The sequence below is a fragment of the Spermophilus citellus genome, assembly GCF_964194105.1.
Source record: "Spermophilus citellus genome assembly, chromosome: 17".
Taxonomy (NCBI): Eukaryota; Metazoa; Chordata; class Mammalia; order Rodentia; family Sciuridae; genus Spermophilus; species Spermophilus citellus.
The window spans coordinates 40,588,161-40,609,572 of NC_138199.1; the positions used below are offsets into that span (position 1 = coordinate 40,588,161).

Here is a 21,412-nt window from a genome sequence, read left to right on the forward strand (position 1 = left end):
TGATACCATCAATAATAATATAATACCTTTTAACAGCACTTAAAAATTATAAATATGTAATATTATTAATCAGTATTATATATCTTTTTATTAGCAACAGGTAAAGAACTATGAATATGAACTGCAGGCAGAGCATCCCTGATCCAAAAACCTGAAACCCAAAATGCTCCAAAATCTGAAACTTTTTGAGCATCAACATGATGTCACGGGCTGGGGATGTGGCTCAAGCGGTAGCGCGCTTGCCTGGCATGCATGCGGCCCGGGTTCGATCCTCAGCACCACATACCAACAAAGATGTTGTGTCCGCCGAGAACTAAAAAATAAATATTAAAAAATTCTCTATCTCTCTCTCTCTCTCTCTCTCTCTCTCTCTCTCTCTCTCTCTCTTTAAAAAAAAACACAACATGTCACAAATGGAATATTTCAAACTTGACTTCATATGATAGGTCACTGTCAAAACGCAAACATACTAAACATACTGCATAAAATCACCTTCAGACTATGTGTATGTAGTATATATGAAACCCAAATAAATTTCATGTTTATACTTGGGGCCCATCTCCAAGATACCTCACTGCATAGTCTATAAAATATAAAGTTTGCAAACATCCCTAAATCCAAAAAACTCCAAAAACTGAAACATTTCTGATTCCAAGCATTTCAGGGAAGAGCATTCAACCCATATGCATATAAAAATATTCCAAAATCTGAAAACAATCCAAACCCCAGAACACTACAGATCCAAAAAATTTTGGATAACAGTACTTAACCTGCATTTGCTGCTACAATTACTTCTACCACCACTTGCCATTCAAATTCTAAAACAGTCAAGTATACTCTAGGAACTTTGTATATATTAGCTTTAATCCTCACAAAAGCCTGTGAGACAGGCACTATTATTATCCCCCTTTAGCAAATTGGGAAACTAAAGCACTTTGCCAAAAGTTTAAAAACCTAGTCAAGGTTACCCCGATAATAAAAAGCAGAGCTATGATTAAAGCAGTCTTAGCCAGGAATAATGGCACATACCTGTAATCCCAGCTATTCAGAAAGATAAAGCAGGAGGATTGCAAAGTCAAGGCCAGATTGGGCAAATTTAGCAAGACTCTGTTTCAAAATAATTTTTTTTTAAAGGGGGATGATGGTATAACTCAACAGAAGAGTGCTAACCTAGCATGAGCCAAAAAAAGAAAGAAAGAAAGAAAGAAACACCTCAGGCAGTCTCATCATATGGCAACAACTTAAATGTCCATCAAAAAATGAATATACAACATACAGTGCAATATTATTCAGCCTTTAAAAAGGATATTTTGTTGCTTTCAATAATATGCATGAACCTGAAGGACATTGTGATACATGAAATAAGCCAGACACAGAAAAATACTACCAGATCTCACTTTGGAATGTGGAATCTACAAAACTCAAACTCACTGAAGCAGGGATCAGATCCCACTAAGGTTGAAGAGGTGGGGGATTTGGAGAGATGTTGGTCAAAGGGTATAAAGTTACAGTTACGTAGGATCAATCAGGTCTAGAGATTTAGTCAAAAGAATTATGATTATAGTTAATATACTGTATTGTCTACTGGAAATTTACTAAGAGTAGGTGTACTCATCACATACAAAAAATATGGAAACCATGTGATGAGATGGATATTAATTAGCTTGACTTTATTAATAATTTCACTATATATATCAAAACATCATATTACAGACCCTAACTATATTCAATTTTAATTTAAAAATAGATAAATCAATCAGTCTGATTCCAGAGTTCATACAACTTAACAACAACCACAAAAGTCTAGCCTGGCATGGTGGCATGAGCCTGAAGTCCCAGCTACTTGGGAGGCTGAGATGGGAGAATCACTTGAGCCCAGGAGTTCAAGTCCAGCCTGGGCAATATAGGGAATCCCATCCCTTTAAGAAAACAAAAACAAAATAAATTTTTAAAAATCCTAAAAAAAAAATTGTTTCTCTACCATAAACAATCACAGCTTATTCTACGCTTGATTTTTAAATCCCTAAATTCCTATGTATTTCTTTCCTTACTTTGATGTTAGAACTCTGTTTAAATGGCTCCAGAAGTTTTAAGAGGCATTTTTGAAATATTTTTAGTTGCAGTGGGACACAATACCTTCATTTTATTTATTTATTTTTATGTGGTGCTGAGGATCAAACCCAGTGCCTCACATATATGAGGCGAGCACTCTACCACTGAGCCACAACCCCACCCATCTAAGAGGCATTTTAGTGAGAATGTATAACAAAGTGATTAGAAAATTTACTAGAATATCACACTACCTCAGGATAATTTAGTTCTACTATTTACCAGTTTTCTGACACTATGCAGGTTATTGCTAAGCTTCCTTTTATCTGCAAAATGATAATAGCAATAGTACCTGTTTCAAGACATTATAAGAATTCAAGAAGATTCTACAGATATTTATTGGGCAATTAATATGTGCCATATGCTACTTCAGGTACTAGGATAGGTATGAGAAAGATTGACATTATACTCTATATGTATAATAAGAATTGTAACACATTCCACTGTTGTGTATTTAAAAAAATAAAATCAGTTAAAAAAAAAGAAAAAAGAAATTTTTTTTAATAATTATTTTTTAGGTGTAGATGAACACAATACAATGCCTTTATTTTTTTATGTGGTGCTGAGGATCAAACCTGGGTCCCACCCGTTCAAGGCAAGCGTTCTACCGCTAAGCCACAATCCCAGCCCCTAGAAAGATTGACATTACATTCCAACAGAGCGGATAGATAATAAACATGTAAACAAATAAATTCAGATAATACTAAGGGTATGAAAAAAATAAGGTAGCATGAAAGAAAGCAATAAAACCTGGGAAAAGTCATTCATATAGCTTATTATTATGATGATGTTCAACATTTTAATTCTAGAAGCATGTAGTTGATTTTTCTAACTATAATGCTTCCATGAAGATCATCAACAGGGGATAGGGATGTGGCTTAAGTGGTAGCACGCTCGCCTAACATGCATGAGGCACTGGGTTCGATTCTTAGCACCACATAAAAATAAAACAAAGATATTGTGTCCACCTAAAAACTAAAAAATAAATATTAAAAAAATATCATCAACAAAGTACAACTAAACTTAAAAACAAAACTGAAGTTGCCCAGGGATGGCAGGGACAGGACAAAAAAAAAGGGTCTATTGGTCTATCTTGTACTTAGAATGGATCTTTTCTAGGCATCATCTGTAATATTGTGAGCTGCTCATTTAGATAATATTAAAGTTCACTAAGTTTGGCAGATTTTATAGATGTTGACACATTACATTATACAATATCAAAAAGGCTCATTTTGGGCTGGGGTTGTAGCTCAGTGGTAGAGCACCTGCCTAGCAGGATGAAGCCCTAGATTCAATCCTCAGCAATACGCGCGCGCGCACACACACACACACACACACACATATATATACACATTATGTTCTATAATATTACAGATAATTTCACCATAAAAGTTTAAAAGTACCAGAGAGCTGCCAAGCTCACAACAGTATATACATATTTTTCAAAATTCTAATTTTTACTTGAAACCTAAAATTTTGTCAACCTCACTTTATTATCAAGAATTACCATAACTATTTAATTACACACACACCCCACCCCCAGGTAAAAATGATGTTCCATGAAAAAAAAAAAAAGTGGCTAGTTTAGCTCACAAGCCAAACTATTCTACAAGTGCTTTTCTTCAAGACATCCACCCTGCCTCTGGATGTGAGAGTTTTATGGGTACCAGTAATTTTTTCACATAAAATGCTAAAAATTTTAAGGGCCAAGCCAGGCACCATGCCTGTAATCCAAGCAAATCAGGAGGCTAAGGCAGAAGGATCACAAATTTAAGGCCAGCCTTGGCAACTTAGTGAGACCCTGAGCAATTCAGTGAGACCCTTTCTCAAAATGAAAACTAAAAAGAACTGGAGATGTAACTGAGTAGTAAAGCACCCATTAGTTCAATCCCCAGTATAAAAAAAAAAAAATTTCAAAACCTGAAATTTAATAAACTTAGTCATTTTTCACTGCTTCATCCAAAACATTCTTAAATGAAGCTGACCCTTTTTTTAACAATTTTTAATATAGATGAAGAAAATTACTATTAATACAGATTAGAGCCACTACCTTGATTTGTAGTAAGGCGCCAACAATTTTACCACCACCATTTTATCACTGCTTTTGCCCCACCAGTACATATGTCAAGACAACTAAAAAGGCAAGTAACATCTTCATATTATTATGAAAATACTCCTGATCTCACAGATCACAAGAAAAAATAAATAAATAAACATCTCAGGAATCTCTTGAGTTGCTTGGTCTACTCCTTAAGAACTGCTGCTCTAAGATACTAAAAGAACTTTAGGGAACTAGAGTTCACAAACATTAGAATATACAAAAAAAAAGAACTTCCACATCTCTCTAGTCCAATTTTTTTCATTTTATAAATGAAGAACTGAGGCATAGAGAGGATAGTTTACCATTAGTAAACACACATGTGACAGTACTTGGGATCTCTAACCTGTTTCTCATTATTCCTTAATGAATTTCACTCTTTACAAAAATGGAGTTAGAAAAGTCCACATTTTCCTTCTTTAAACTAAACAATAATATAAACACATATATTTTGTGGAGAAAAAGCATTTACCTTTCCTAATGGAGAGTTGGGTTTTACAGTCTTTGCTGAAGCAACAGGTGTATCTAAATGGTATGCTTCCTTTTCAAAACACTGACGTTTTCTAATCTGTAAACACAGAACCAAAATGAAGTTTAATATAAACTCAAGGTTTGACAGGCTAATTGTTCTTAAAGGCCAAAATAGCTGTTTATAGTTTTGTTCTTTTTTTTTTTTTTAACTAAGAAGACTCTTTGTACCTTGCAATAATCAAATAATTTTTTAAAACACAAAGAGAACACCAGACATGGTGGCACACACCTATAATCCGAGGCTCAGGAGGCTGAGACAGGAGGATCACAAGTTCACGGCCAGCCTCAGCAACGTAGTGAGGCCCTAAGCAACTCAGTGAGACCCTGTCTCAAAATAAAAAACAAAAAAGGCTGGGGATGTAGCTCAGTGGTAAAGCACCTCTGGATTAAATCTCTAGTACCGGGCTGGGGATGTGGCTCAAGCGGTAGCGCGCTCGCCTGGCACGCGTGCAGCCCGGGTTCAATCCTTAGCACCACATACCAACAAAGATGTTGTGTCTGCCGAAAACTAAAAAATAAATACTAAAAAATTTTTTAAAAAATAAAATAAATAAATAAATAAATAAATCTCTAGTACCAAAACAAATAAACAAACAAGTAAGCAATAAAACCCACAAAACCCTAAAAACACAAAGAGGAACCTCATTACAGCACTTTTTAGTAACAACTCTTAAATAGTAACCAAAATAATGTTAGTTACTGACACATCAAAATTATACAATCATCAAGTGACTTTCCCATAAAAGTCTTTCCATACAGATATCAAATACAATATTATAGCAAAGTCCAGTCAATACTTAAGCCATACATTACACTGAAAAGAATTCAGAATAAAATTAAAAAAAAAAATTTTTAGATGTTGATGAACCTTTATTTTATTCATTTATTTATATGTGGTGCTGAGAATCGAACCCAGTGCCTCATACATGGTAGGCAAGTGCTCTACCACTGTGCCACAACCCCAGACCTAAAAATTTTAAATGTAAATAGTTGTGATTCCCTACATGATAGGATAAATTACTTAATCACTATTATTACTTACTAGATATTTGATTTAAAAAAATTGCCTGATTATATTTCTTTTATAAATAGCATTAAGTTTTCTTTTTTTTTCTTTTCTTTTTGGTACTTGGGATTCAACTACAGAGATACATCCCAGTCTTTTTTATATTTTATTTTGAGACAGGGTCTCACCTCTTGCCTCAGCCTCCTGAATAGCTAGGCATGTGTTACTGACTCCTAGCTAAATAGCACATTTTCTTTCCAAACTGTAACAATGCTTTTTTTACTTGCCAATACCCTATTAAATCATTCCATTCCTACCACACCTGACACATCTTTTAATAATTTTTAGATACACGTATTTTATCATGTATCAATATTAAGAAATCAGTAAATATGAGTAAATCTTGTCATTATACTTAAACTGTCAATACCATGAATATTCCTATCAAAGGTATTTTGGTGAAAAGAAAATGCCATTATTAGATTAAAATGTTGAAGGAGTTTGCTGGACACAGTGGAGCACAGATATAATCTCAGCAACTCAGGAGATCAAGGCAGCAGGATTGCAAGTGACAAGTCTTGGCAACTTAGTAAAAACCTGTCTCAAATTTTAAAAAAATAGAAAGGGCTAGAGATGTAGCTCAGTGGTAGAGTACCCCTGGGTTCGAGCCCCAGTATGGGGGCAAAAAAAAAATTGACTTTTTTTTTTTTAAGTTGGATATGGATACAATGCCTTTACTTTGTTTATTTTTATGTGGTACTAAGGATCCAACCCAGTGCCTCATACATGCTAGGTAAGCACTCTACCACTAAGCTACTACGACTCCAGCCCCTTGAACTTTTAAAAAGTAGAATTTCTGGGCTGGGGTTCTAGCTCAGTGGTGGAGTGCTTGCCTAGCAGGTGTGAAGCACTGGGTTAAATCCTCATGAAAATAAATAAATAGATAAAACAAAGGTATTGTGGCCATTTACAAGTAAAAAAAAAAAAACTTTTTTTAAATAAAATAGTTTCTTGAATTACCAAGATGCCTCACATTTTACTGTCAAATTCCTCATACATAAGAAAGTACCAGGCAGTTTTACTTTAAAGACATGTTACTATGAATAACCCGTCACGATATCAAATTCCTTTACAACAAGTAACTGTATAAAATGAAGTTATAATAAATTCAATTTATGGCTGTGATACAACCCTACTAATCTGCTTATGCCACTGAAAACTTGATTGAATTTGACTATCATGTTTAGTTATAACTAATAGATTATTTCATTGCTAATAAACTCTGTTTACCTGCTGTGTAGTTTCTACATGTCGAATTCTTTTCTTCTCTACTTGAAAATCATCATTTTCATCCCGGCACGTGGATGCCTGTTTCTTGGCAGATAACTTTGCAGCCAGAGTGTTTTTTTCAGGAGAGTCTTATATAAGAAATAAAAAATTAGTATAAATAACTCACACTTAAGCAATTTTTTTAAAAGAGCACCAGAAATAAAAGTCCTTTTTTACCACTCAGTTTTTACCAAAGATACAATGTTTTGAGAAACATGCTTGCAATAGGGAAAGTCAAGGTTTGATTTTTAAAACAGATTTATGGTTTTGTAGACTACTTCCAATAATATGGTTGAAGAAATAGAACTGTTAAGAGTCAAGACTTAAGAAATGCATTTCGGGGGCTGGGGATGTGGCTCAAGCGGTAGCGCGCTCGCCTGGCATGCGTGCAGCCCGGGTTCGATCCTCAGCACCACACACCAACAAAGATGTTGTGTCCGCCAAGAACTAAAAAATAAAATATTAAAAATTCTCTCTCTCTCTCTCTCACTCTCTCTCTCCTCTCTCTCTCTCTCTTTAAAAAAAAAAAGAAATGCATTTCATTTTTATAAAAATCTCAATGTTCCTTTCCTACTGATCTTCACCATGTTTTTTAGGCTAAAAATATTGATTATGGAATCAAGCTCATATAATCTGTCTTAATCCCACAATCTTGAGAGCTTTTTCAAGGCCATGAACAACCTCTTTAATCACCAAATAACATCAATTATCCCAGTTTACAAATGTGAGATTATAAATACACTAGGTATTAAGGTGAAGTAACTTGCCTAATATCACATAACTACAAGTGGCAGACTTGTGTGTGACAGATCTGTCAAATATTTGACTTCAAAATCCATAAGTATAACCACTAAGCATAACGACAACATAACACCCTGTGTTCTTAGAAAATGGCAAACACATTTCCTTTTCCCTTAATATCTTTAAAACTATTTTTAACTATTCCTATATACTGGTTTCTCCCTTTTCCTGAATGTGAGTGCTCTTAAAGGTACCGTCCTTCCTTTAGCCACTCTCGATGATTCTTTCCACTTCCATGGCTTGAATTCATTTAACAACCATTTATTATATTGAGTCCATAAACTGGTCAGATATCATGGAAAACCAATGAATAAAAACCACTGCCTCATCAAAAAGGATTTACATACTATTTATGGGAGAGACCTACACAAACAATTCCTATACCATTCTCAAAAAACAAGTTTGGAGCCAAGCACAGTGGCACACACCTATAATCTCAGAGGCTCGGGAGGTTAAGGCAGGAGGATCAAGTGTTCAAAGCCAGCTTCAGCAATAGTGAGGTGCTAAGCAACTCAGTGAGACCCTGTGTCTAAATAAAATAGAAAACAGAGCTGCAGAGATGTGGCTCAATGGCCAAATTCCCCTGAGTTCAATCCCCAGTACAAAAAAAAAAGTTTGGTCCTACACAAACACAAAAGTGAATCTAAGCTGCATGGCATTACTTTTAAGCTTTTTTAATTATTAGAATTGGGGAGGGGGGGCAGGCGCAGGGATTGAACCTGGGACACTTTACTATTGAGCTACATCCTCAGCCTTCTTAATTTTTTTTTTAATTTTGAAATACTGTCTCACTACATTGTCCACATTGGACTCAAACTTGCAATTATCCTGCTTTAGCTTCCTAGTCCATGGTATTACAGGGACTAAGTTGCTGAGGCTTAGGACTATTTTTTTAAAATAAATATTGCTTAATATCTCTAAAGTAATGATGAAAGACCTAGAACTTCCTTGATCCACTGTCCCCTTAATTTATAAGATGTGTTTGAAGCATTGTTTGAAAATCACTATGGTTTTGTCTTTCATATCTAGATCTTCAATCTACCTGCAACGGATTTTTATGAATGATATAAAATAGGGCTCTAATTTCAATTTTTTTCCATATCAATACCCAGTAGTCTCAGAATCACTTATAGAAAAGTCACTCCTTTCCCCTATGCTCTGTAGGAGTACTTCCAATAACAAGTTTCTAGATACATGTGGGACTGAATTTGGATTCTCTATACTTTTACACTGGTTTGTCACTGTGCTAATATCAAACTGTCTGAATTACTAAGTTTTATGTGTAATAAATTGGATATTTTATATATAAAGTTCTCTCTTTGACCTGTTTCTTCAAAATTGTGTTGGCTAGTCTTTAACATTTCCATATATTTTAGATAAGACATGCAATTTTTTTGCTTTGTTGTTTTGGTTTTTTTTGTACAGAGGATTGAACCCAATGGTGCTTAACCACTGGGGCACATCCCCAGCCCTTTTTAAATATTATTTGGAGACACAGTCTCACTGAGTTGCTTGGCGCCTCGCCATTGCTGAGGCTGGCTTTGAATTCGAAATCTTCCTGCCTCAGCCTCCCGTGCTACTGGGACGACAGGCATGTGCCACTGCGCAAAGCAAGACATGCTAATTTGAGTTCTGTAATTTTTAAATAAACCAATAAAATAACTACAGAATAAGCCTATATTAGTAATTATCAACTGGAGCAATTTAAATATCACCACTCCCTACACTTTGGGATACTAAATAATGTCTGTACACATTTTTGGTTGTCACAAAAATGGGAAGGGAGGTAAGGGTATAGTTCAGTGATAGAGTGCATGTGTGAAGCCTTGGGTTCAATCCACAAAACCAAACGGGGTGGGGAAATGCTAGGAAGGGTGCTACTGTCATCTAACATGTAGAAGGCCAGGGATATTGCTAAATATCTCACAATGCACGGGCAGATGCCATAAAAAAAGAATTATCACACTCCAAAAGTTAACAGTACCACTATTATGCACTGTGCCATCAAGGAGCAAATTTGCACAGGCTCATTAAACATTTAAGAATTGTTTACTAAAAACAATAATTTAGCCTGGCATGATGGCACATGCCTGTAATCCCAGCATTTCAAGAGGCTAAGGCAGGAGGATCACAAATTCTAGGCTAGCCTCAGCAACTTAGCAACACCCTGTCTCAAAAGAAAACTAAATAGGGCTAAGAATGTGTCTCAGTGATTGAAGCACCTCTGGGTTCAATCCCTAGTACCCTTCCCCACCCCTCCCCCCCAAAACAACCAATAATTTAGTTTTACAAAAATTGATCTGCCATCCAGCAAATAAAAGTAATCCTGCCAGATGTGGTGGTATGAACCCACAGTATCAGATATTCAGGAAACAAAGGCACAAAAATTGTAAAGTTTGAGATCAGCACAGGCAACTTAGCAAGACCCTGTCTCAAAATTTTAAAAAATTTTAAAAAGAGCTAGAAATGTAGCTCAGTGGTTGAGGCCCTGGGTTAAACCTCCAGTACTGCACAAAAACAAACAAAAAAAAATTGGGTGACCCCAATTCATAAAAACAAAAATCATATTATCATTACACATAAAATGACTCATCTTCCTACTCTTCATAGTGGGACAGTTCACAAGAAGCTTATCAAAGGGGTTAAATCTTTGAGATGCACACTTTAAAAAGCAAGATACCAGTATCTCCCAAAAATATTAAAAAGAAAAAGAAACTCCTAGAAATCAGAAGAAAAAAAAAAACAATAGATAAATTGGCAAACAACTTGAACAGGCAATTCACTAAAGAAGATATTAAAAGATGAACAAACATAGAAGAAAATGTACATCAGTCACTAGACAAATACCAATTAAAAATCAGGGCCAACTGGGGCATGCCTACAATTACAGATAACTCTAGATACTGAGGCAACTTAGAGGCCAGCTAGCCTCGGCAACATAGTCAAACCCTGTCTCAAAAGTGAAGTAAAAAGGGTTGGGGATATACTTCAGTAGTAGAGTGCTTGCCTAACATCATATGAGGCCCTGTGTTGAACCACTAGTACAGAAAAAAATTAAAGAACCTCAGCACTGGGATTAGGGTTGGCCCAGGGTTTGATCCTCAACACCAGAGAAAATGAAACAAAACAAAAAATCTCAATGAGAACACCACACATGCACAAGAATGGCTAAAATTTTTAAAAACTGGAAATATCAAGTGCTAACAAGAATGATGATTTTCAGGGCTGGTGTTATAACTCAGTGGTAGAGCACTTGCCAGGAATGTGTGAGGCACTAGGTTCAATTCTCAGCACCCCATATAAATAAATAAAATAAAGGTCTATGAAAAACCAAAAAATAAATAAATAAAAGAATGATGAAAGATTTTCATATACAGTCATACCTTGGAGATATTATGAGTTCAATTTCAGACCATCTGAATAAAGCAAATATTGCAATATAGTGTCACATGAATTTTTTTTTCTAGTATATACAGAATTTATGTTTAGCCAGATATGGTAGTATATTTTTTCCTAGTATATATAGAAGTTAAGTTTAGCCAGATATGGTAGTGTATGCCTGTGAACCCAGCAACTAGGGGGCTAATGGAGGTAAGAGCATAAGTTCAAGGCCAGCCTCAGCAATTTAGCTGAGGCCCTAAGCAACTCAGAAAAGCTTGGGGATGTGGTTCAGTGGTTAAGTGCCCCAGGACTAAATTCCCAGTACCAAAAAAAGAAAGAAAGAAAGAAAAAAAAAAAAAACAATGTTTATACAATACTATAGTCTATTAAGGCTACAATAGCACTGTCAGAAAAAACATATATACCTTAATTTAAACACACCTTATTATGCTGGGCACAGTGGCATACACCTGTAATCCCAGCGGCACAGGAGATTGAGGCAGGAGGATTGTGAGTTCAAAGCCAGCCTCAGCAATGGCGAGAGACTAAGCAACTCAGTGAGACCCTGTCTCTAAATAAAATATAAAAAAGCACCGGCAATGTGGCTCAGTGGCTACGTGCCCCTGAGTTCAATGCCTGGTACCCTCCCTCCAAAAAAACCTTATTGTTAAAGAATTCTAATAATTATCTGAGCCGTCAGAAAAAAATACCATCAACACTTTTTCAATGCCACAGAATTTCACTTTGTAAAAAAATAAAAAACAAAAATACCACAGTATCTGCAAAGCATAATAAAATGTGATATGAATGTACTGAGAACAGGTGTAGTGGTAGGAACACATAAATTGGTTCAACCACTTTGGAAAATTTTGGCAGTATCTACTATAGTTGAATATACATAAAAAGAGACCAGAAATTCCATTCTTAAGTATGTATCTAACAGAAAATACTTATTTGCACCAGTATGAAAAGGAGTATTCATAATTACATTAAACAAAAGCAGAAACAATCCAATTGTCTAATGAACATAAAATAGATTAATAAATTCTGGTAATGTTCACACAAGAAAATAATATACTAAAACAAGAATTATGACCATATGTAAGAGCATGGATGACTCTCGCAAATGCAGGTTAAGCAAAAGCAGACACTATAGAACATATATAATTCCATTTCTAAAAAGAGGCAAAATTCATCATTTCTGACAGAAGGCAGAATAAGTCACCTATGGAGAGAAGGCATAGTGCCCAAAAAAGAACAGGAGAGCCTATGAGGTGTGGGTAATGTCTTTTTTTTTTTTAATCTAAGTGATAGTTACATGAGTATATATTCACTTTGTGAAAATTCAAGCTATATACTAAGGATTTGCACTTATCTGTATTTAGGTTATATCCTGTCAAAGAATATACTTACAAAGAGGGTATCAGAACACAACCCAGATTTACCCTATTTGGACAATTCTCAATAATCCTGACTAACAGTAGTCAAAAGCAGAAATATTTAATATTTTTAAAAATTTTATGGTAGTGTTACTATATTTCTCTTACTCTAATAAGAACTATTTAAGGGAGGCTGCAGTTGTAGCTCAGTGGTAGAATGCGTGCCTAGCATGCATGAGGCACTGGGTTCGATCCTCAATGCCACATAAAAATAAATAAAAAAATAAAGGAATGTGTCCATCTATAGCTAAAAATTTTTTTTAAAAAAAGAACAATTTGGGGCTGGGGATGTGGCTCAAGCGGTAGCGTGCTGGCCTGGCATGCGTGCGGCCCGGGTTCGATCCCCAGCACCACATACAAACAAAGATGTTGTGTCCGCCGATAACTAAAAAATAAATATTAAAAATTAAAAAAAAAAAAAAAGAACAATTTAAGGACCATACATAAAACATATCTGATTCTTACATAGAACAGAAGGCAGGCAAATTTATCAATAATGAATAATGAGACTAAACAGATTGTGTCTTAGGATACAAACACTATGTTTTATAAAAAGTTTAGCATATAATTAACAATACTGACTACAAATGATATCAATTTCTAATCTTTTTACAAGACCATATCAATTTCTAATCTTTTACTTTCCCTTAGATTCATCAAAAAACAATGTAAGCCAGCAAAATGTCTCAAAGGATTAAGCCAAACCAAAGTTATTTTAAAATAATTCTAGCTGGGTATAAAATTTAGTGGTGAAGCACATGCTTAGTACACACGAGGCCCTAGGTTTCATCCCTAGCACCAAACATAAGTAAATAAATAAATCCATAAAAATTATGTAGAGATACATAATTAATTATGATAACTAAATTAAGCCTCATATCAGTAATAATTAAGGCTCCAATTACAAATAACCAGCAGACACAAGAGAAATACAATTTACCTTGACAAGTTGATGAACTGCCATTTCTTTCAGAAGGTAGTGTGCTTGGACTATTGAAATGAGGTGAAGTTCCTTGGTTCAGGTCTCTGTGTGTGAAATTCTTTGAATGGCATGTACAACAACATGACAATGGTACTTCCGTTTTTTTACTTAAGCCTTCATCCACTGGCTTCCCTAAAAATCAAAGAACCTTCATATGTAACATATCTAATTAAATAAATATTACTCTTTCTCTGCAGCTGGGGGAGCAACCACTTCAGTCCACCCAGGATTGGAAGATTTCATAGGATACAAATTTTTAGGGCAAAAACCAGGGAAGTACTAGACCTGGCAAATCTGGACAAGCTAGTCATACTATCTATAGCATTGAATTATGACAAGAGAGAAATGCTTATGTCAGGGTATTTATAGAGAAGTTACCATCAATTTCTATAATCGACAAAAATCTAAGAACAAAGATTAATAATATAATAAAAGCACAACCACTAAAATGTTCACTAATACTGAAATTTATTTTAAAAATCCAGCAGGAAGGAATAAAACAAAGACCTAAAGCATATTCTCTCTTATTTTTCCTCCCAGCACTGGGGACTGAACCCATGGTCTCTATCATTGAGCTACATCCCCAGTCCTTTCAAATTTTTATTCTAGACAGGGTCTCACCAAGTTACCCAAGCTACCTTCAAACTTGCAATTCTCCTGCCTCAGTCTCCCAAGCACCACCACCATGCCTGGCTCTAAAGCATATTCTTAATTACTACCATTTCGCTAAATGAAGAATCTCAAAGTTCAATACTCTAAATAATAATGTAAACATATAAGGGTTATGGCACTTTTTTTGCAAAGCTGCTTAGAGCCTCACTTAGCTGCTGAGGGTAGCTCTGAACTTGTGATCCTCCTGCCTCAGCCTCCTGAGCCAGTTGAATTACAGGCTTCCAACACCACAGCTGGCTAATAATCTCATTTTCTCCCCAAAGATTAACATTAGTAGAAATCAAAATGGATAATCCAAAGCTTATAATATATTTACTTTTTAACAGTCTTGTCAGTAATACAAACATTTCCTTTTGAAGATTTATCTATATACATACATACACACCCAAGGTTAACTTCAAATTCTCCTAAAACTTTAGGTCAAAACCATCTAGTTAGGTACCTCATGTTAGGTGCAAGGCAGGCTGAACTAAGCTGTCTGCAGGGCAGGCTGAACGAATGTTAGCTACAGGATAACCCAGGGACTCAACCCCGCCTCTGTCTGGTCCTTTATCATCTGTTTGCATCAAGTCTGAACACTCAAACTCACTCAAGGCTGAACACTCGACCCCCACCTGTCTGGTGCAACAGAAACCCACATCTGACACTTGCCTTGTCTGCCTGAAAGCCAAAGATGGCACCCTTAGCAACTACTGTATGATCCAATCACTATACACCAACAAGGCAGCTTACAGACCCAAAGACCCCATAAGATTTTGGCTATAAAAACTCCCTCCTGCTGGGCCCCTCTCTCTTGCGCTCGCTCTCTCTCTCTCTCTCTCTCTCTCTCTCTCTCTCTCTCTCTGGCGAGCGCTCTTTCTCTCTCTCAAGCTCGCTCTCTCTTTCTTCTCTCACTTCCTTCTCTTGCGCGCTCTCTCTCTTTTCTTCTTTTTTGCATTGTTGCAATCAAGATCTCTTGGTCACTCCGAGTGTTGTGGTCACTTTTCTTTCATCCCAGATGTATTCATTACTGCATCTTGAATTATATAATCTTTGAAAATTATATAATCTTCAAAAGAAGATTATAACATTTTCATAAAAGTAAATATTAATAAGCATTTTGTTAGCAAATAAAGTAAAATAGGAAATACTATGAATTTATACAAATAATCCAATAAACCTCTGCTCACCTAATATCCAAACAAGTAGTTAGATCAACTAGAATTGTTTTTATGTATTCCATGTTCTAATGTTATCAAAGTCAGATAAGCAAATATATTAGAGGATCTACTCAAAAAACCCAACAATATTAGAATTATGACAGCTTCATCCCTTGCATTTTTTACAAGCCAATTATCAACAAATTATTTTCACAATGACTCTAGGCATCCAAAATACTCATGTACTCTTTTTCTTTTTCTTTTTGTGGTGCTGGGGATTGAACCCAGGGCCTTGTGCATGCATGGCAAGCACTCTACCAACTGAGCTATATTCTTAGCCCTTATGTACTATAATCATCAAATAAAAGGACAAATTATATTCTTTTAGGATTAAACATATTTTGCTATATTGAAACTCTTTTGAAAGATATAGAACTTATTATAAAAAAACAACTAAGGAGTGGGGATGTGGTAGAGTGCTTACCTCACATGCACAAGGCCCTGGGTTCAATCCCAAGCACCACACACACACACACACACAAAAAAAGGAAAGAAACACCTTAATAGAGATTGTTTAAATTACCTAGAACATGGCTGACTCAGTCTGAATATAGTACTTTATCATATATTTTTCAGATCTCAATAAGCAACCTGAAGATATCAAGCAATTACTTACCATTAAGAGATTGTTGCCATGCTAAAGCAGAACAAAGTAAGGCTAAGCTTTTTCCACTTCCTGTGGGGCTCTCCAACAAACAATGTTGACTACCATTTAATCCTCTGACAATCTACAGATAAAGAAACCAATAAAAAGTCAATAAAAAGAGCTGGGATATAGCTCAGTTAGTAGATTGCTTATCGCAAATGCACAAGGCCTTGGATTCAATCCCCAGAACCACAAAAAAAAAAAAGAAAAAGAAAAAAGTCAATAAACATTTTACTTTATTAGGTTTCTCTATCAGAAGTACAAATAAACAGCAAGAAGAATTCCATGGAACATAAGAATAGCACAAGGAAGAACCAATATTTAATTAAAACTAGACTTTATTCCTTTATACCTCTCCCTAAAATTATTTTGGATTTATAAGCATACCAAGCACAACAGAAGAAATGAAAAAAGCAATTTATCCTTCAATTATACAAGCACCAATCATTTCTATAAAATTAAAATACATTAGTACCTATGAATATCTTTGATGAAAATAATGGAAGATAGTGTTATACAAAGTGTTACAACCACTTTGTAAAAAAAATTAACACTTTGTAGTAAAGTTGAAGATGCCAAAATCCAGTCCTATTATATAACCCAAACCTCTTCTATATGAACACATAAAAGTTCATAGCAGCATTGTTTGCTTATTGCAAAAGAATGTAAACAACCTAAATGCCCATAGGAAAATGGAGAGATAAATTCTAATATATTCATGCAATGAAATGCCATGCCACAATTAAAATGGATTAACAATCAATAGAGCTACATCTTATAAAAACTCTGGGCTAGGGATATAGCTTAATGGTAGAGTGCTTTTCCAATATGTGTGAAGTCTTCGGACTGATCCCCAGCACTGCAAAAAATAAAAAGTTCTACAGAAAAATCAAAGTTTAAAACTGCTGGGCACAAGTACATACCTGTAATCTCAGCAATTCAGAAAGCTGAGATAGGAGGATTGCACATTAGAGGACAGCATGGTCAATTTAACAAGACCCTGTCTTAAAATTTAAAAAAGCACTAGTAAGTAAAAATAATAATAAAAAAGCACTGGAGGAGGCTGGGATTTTAGCTCAGTAGTAGAGTGCTTGCCTTGCACGTGTGAGGCACTGGGTTAATCCTTAGCACTGCATAAAAATAAAGAAAGTAAAGGTATTGTGTTCATCTGCAACTAAAAAAAATGTTTAAAAAAGAAAAAAAAAGCACTGGAGGGCTGGAGTTGTAGTTCAGTGGTGGAGGGCTAGAGTTGTAGCTCAGTGGTGGAGCAATTGCCTTGTGGGACACTGGATTCAATTCTAAGCACTGCATATAAATAAGTAAAATAAATAAATAAATAAAATAAAGGTCCATCAACAACTAAAAAAATTTTTAAAAAAGCACTGGAGAGAGGCTGGGTTTGTGGCCCAGTGGTGGAGTACTCACCTAGAACATGCGGGGCTCTGGGTTCGATCCTTAGTACCACATAGAAATAAATAAATAAAAATGCAGGCATTGTGTCCAACTACAACTAAAAAATATTTTTTAAAAAAAGCACTGGAGGGGTTGGGGTTATGGCTCATCAGTAGAGTGCTCGCCTCACACATGCAAGGCCCTGGGTTCGATCCTCAGCACCACATTAAATAAATAAATAAATAAATAAATAAATAAATAAATAAATAAAATAAAGGTATTGTGTCCAACTACAAAAAAAAAAAAAAATATTAAAAAAAAAGCACTGGAGATATATCTCAGTGGTAGAGCACCAATGAGTTCAATCCCCACTACCACCAGACGAAAATTCTAAAACCATTGGAAACACAAAGAACAAATTCAGAATATTAATAATCTGATATAGGGTAAATATGACCCAAATATTAAGATTTAAAAGCTGGAAAGCTGATTTACTCAAATGTGTGTATTAATTTTCTAGATAATTAAAATACAATCAGCCTCTGTATACATGTTCTGTGTTTATGGATTGAACAAACAGCAAATCAAAAATATTCATAAAAGGGCTGGGGATGTGGCTCAAGCGGTAGCGCGCTCGCCTGGAATGCGTGCGGCCCGGGTTCGATCCTCAGCACCACATACAAACAAGGATGTTATGCCTGCCGATAACTAAAAAAATAAATAAATAAATATTAAAATTAAAAAAAAATTCATAAAACAACTATTTACACAGTATTTACATTGTATTAGGCATAGGTGATCTAGAGATTAAATGACCGATATATGCAAATAGTGTACTGTTTTATATATAATAATATATAATAATAATTAATAATATATAAGAATATATATATAATCTGCAGATTTTGGTATAGGAAGTAGGTCTTAGAACTAATCTTGCACAGATACTTAGATACTATACTGCAAAGAAAAATACTATTTGTAAAATTCAATGTTTTCTGTAGAAAACATTAATTTATTAAATAGAAATTCTAAATGAGCTGAGGACATTCTTCAGAAAGTTCTTCCCTGGATACTAACTATAGTCATATACAGTTCAGTATTGATCAATATTAATTTTCCCAAAGGTTAGGTGTTTTTCCAAATGAACCCAGCAAATATTATCTATCTAAACACTATCTGAGAATATGACTATAGTCACATACTCAATGTATTATGTTACAAATCATAAGTATCTATATCTAAAAGACTTAACTGCTGAAAACACTTACGGAATTCATCATAGCAAGCTGTGATGGGTAAGCTTTACAAGGAAATTTGATCTTCACTCCGCAAATTGTATATTCAGACCACATTGAGGACATCCTGCTTTCTTGTTTACTTTAGATTCCTAACTGCAACAGAAATGAAAATCAATATCGAAACAGTATCATTCTAAGAAAACTAGACACCCAGCAGTAAAACAGAAGTCTAGAAATAAAAACTGGGATTAGTGGATTAGTAAGTGTATAAACAAAACAAAGGGAAGCAAAATAAATTTCCTATACTTATAAATAAATCAGTGGTCAAGAACATGTTTTAAGAGTGACAGGTCTGACATGGTGGCACATGCCTGTAATCCAAGTAATTCAGAAAGATGAGGCAGGAGGATTGGAAGTTCAAGGTCAGCAACTTATCAAGACCCTTAGTAACTTAGTGAGACTCTCTCTCAAAATAAAACAAAAGGGATGGGGATACAGCTCAGTGGTAGAGCACCCCTTGGTTCAATCCCCAGTATCACCTAAAAAAGAAAAAAGTCTGACAAATCTGGATTTGTATCTCTACCCTACCATGTATTCATTGTGACTGTGGGGTTTACTTTTCTAGACTTTGATATTCTCATCCATAAAATAAAGATAGTAACAATATCTAACCCATAATACATAACTTAATTGTTATTCTTATTTTGGTTATATTGTTATAATCAATCTACCAATAGGTTCCTAAGGCAACTTTCTCCAATTCCATAGCACCACTCTTTTTCTCCTATTCTATTCCTGTTTCCTCTTCCTGAAGTTCTCCAATTAGAAGGGAAAAGTTGTGGACCAGGTTTCAGGAAGCATAGATTCTAGATGAGGTCCTGAAAGTTCTCAGATAAATTATCTTTAACATGTCTTTTCACTTCTCTGGTCTAAGATCCATGTCTGCAATAATCCCTAATTTAAAAATTGTTGCCAGGGAGAAAGTACCTTCAGACATAGTAGGTACTCAATAATTCTTATTTAAAGGTCAGTAAACTATAATGGAAAGAAGATGGGCCTTGGAGTAAGGTAAATCCAAGTTTGAATTCCAGTATGTGAATCACTTAACCTCTTTCTCAAACCTTGTTTGTGAAAATTAGCCAAGACAGAATGTTCATAACCCAGTATCTGACAGAGATATGATTGACTTTAATCCTCATCTCTTTTAAACCACTTTCTTAACCGAGAATCCATAGATGTTATTCTGAGAATGTAACCTCTTAAAATTGCATGCAGAAATTCCTCTGCATGATTGCATTTTTCTGAAGAGAAAGTTCATAGATCTCTCTTCCAATTCATATATCCTACAGAAACCAAAAAAAAAGGGGAAAATTATATACACTTACACACACACACACACACACACACACACACTTTTATCAATTAAGAAATTTTTGCAATCGTGAAAAAAGTGTTAAATTCAACCTGGGGATAGAGATAGTTAAAATAGCTATTATGAAGCCAAAAACAGCCTTCACCAGTTTGTGTTTCAAAAGAAGTTAAGAATCACTGCATTTTCCAGTTCTAAAAAGGATTCTGTGATTCCATTTGTGAAGCTCTGAGAATGAGGTTTAGTGCAATCGAACATCAATCTAAATCAAGACTCAGGTCTATTCAATCACATCCCTGGCCGGGCGGTGGCAACGTTCGTCTCATAAAGAAGCAGCTTCCCCTACCGACAGCATAAAGGACAAACAAACCGTTCAGCCTCCCGCCAAGAGGCAAAGAGGGCCCAGGGCTCACGTCATGCCTGTGCTCAAAGGAGGTAAGGATGGGTTCCCTTCCCCTTACCTCGCGCGGTCAACTGAGGTCCCGCGGCCTAGGTGATCTGGTCCACCCAGGAGAGCGAGAGAGGCTGCCAAGACCTTGGCAGAGGAACCCTGCTTGGCGCCCTTCCCCCAGACTTCCCGCAGACATGCCTGTGCTGAGGGGAAACAGAAGCAACGCGGACTGGGCTCCAACTCATGGCGGGGAGGATAACATCTTTGAGAGCAAATAATGCAAACCTCCTAGCAGAGAAAAAAATGGCGCAAGCCTTAATTCTCTCTTTTCCTCGCAGACTACTACTCCCTGGTGTGTCGTGAGTTCCAGTCGCTTTACCTTTTCCCGGCTCCAGTTCTCAGTCCTCTCAGCACAACTCCGAATGAGTTCCCGCTTCCCACCCCCTTGACTCCCAACACCCAATCGCCGAGAGACCTCACACAACCAATCACCCGCCAAGACCGGAAAGCAAGTAGCCAATCCCAGCGAGGCGTTAGGGGGCGAAAACTCTAGCACCCAATGGAAACCTCCGAAATAAGAACCGACCCAATGTACTTGGAGGCGCCAGAAAGCAGCCACAGTAGAGGGAAGAATGCACTGGAGTAAACCTCAGGGGTTTCTGTAAAGAAAAATCGCCTTCTCGGCTCATCTTTTCAAATTGATAGGGGTTAGCCGTGCAGCCAATTCCCTGGAAACTAACGCTCATTTTGAAGGTCCGTAAACCAAAGAAAGGATACATCTTTCTAAGCCTTGCCAAGCTCTTCTCTGGTGCCAGCTCAATTTGAA

The 21,412-nt window shown here is 35.8% G+C and overlaps 1 protein-coding gene across 1 annotated transcript in view; it reads right to left on the reverse strand.

Annotated features, from left to right (window-relative positions):
* BRIP1 (BRCA1 interacting DNA helicase 1) overlaps positions 1-21,001 on the reverse strand; it is a 151,587-nt gene extending 130,586 nt beyond the window's left edge. The window contains exons 1-6 of the mRNA XM_081272560.1: positions 20,657-21,001; positions 18,857-18,979; positions 16,164-16,275; positions 13,635-13,808; positions 7,035-7,162; positions 4,680-4,775 (exon numbers count right to left, since the gene is read on the reverse strand). Of these exons, the coding sequence (XP_081128686.1) occupies positions 4,680-4,775; positions 7,035-7,162; positions 13,635-13,808; positions 16,164-16,275; positions 18,857-18,949 (603 nt within the window). The 5' untranslated portion in view covers positions 18,950-18,979; positions 20,657-21,001. The remainder of the gene's footprint in view (positions 1-4,679; positions 4,776-7,034; positions 7,163-13,634; positions 13,809-16,163; positions 16,276-18,856; positions 18,980-20,656) is intronic.
* Between the last annotated feature and the right edge of the window lie 411 nt (positions 21,002-21,412).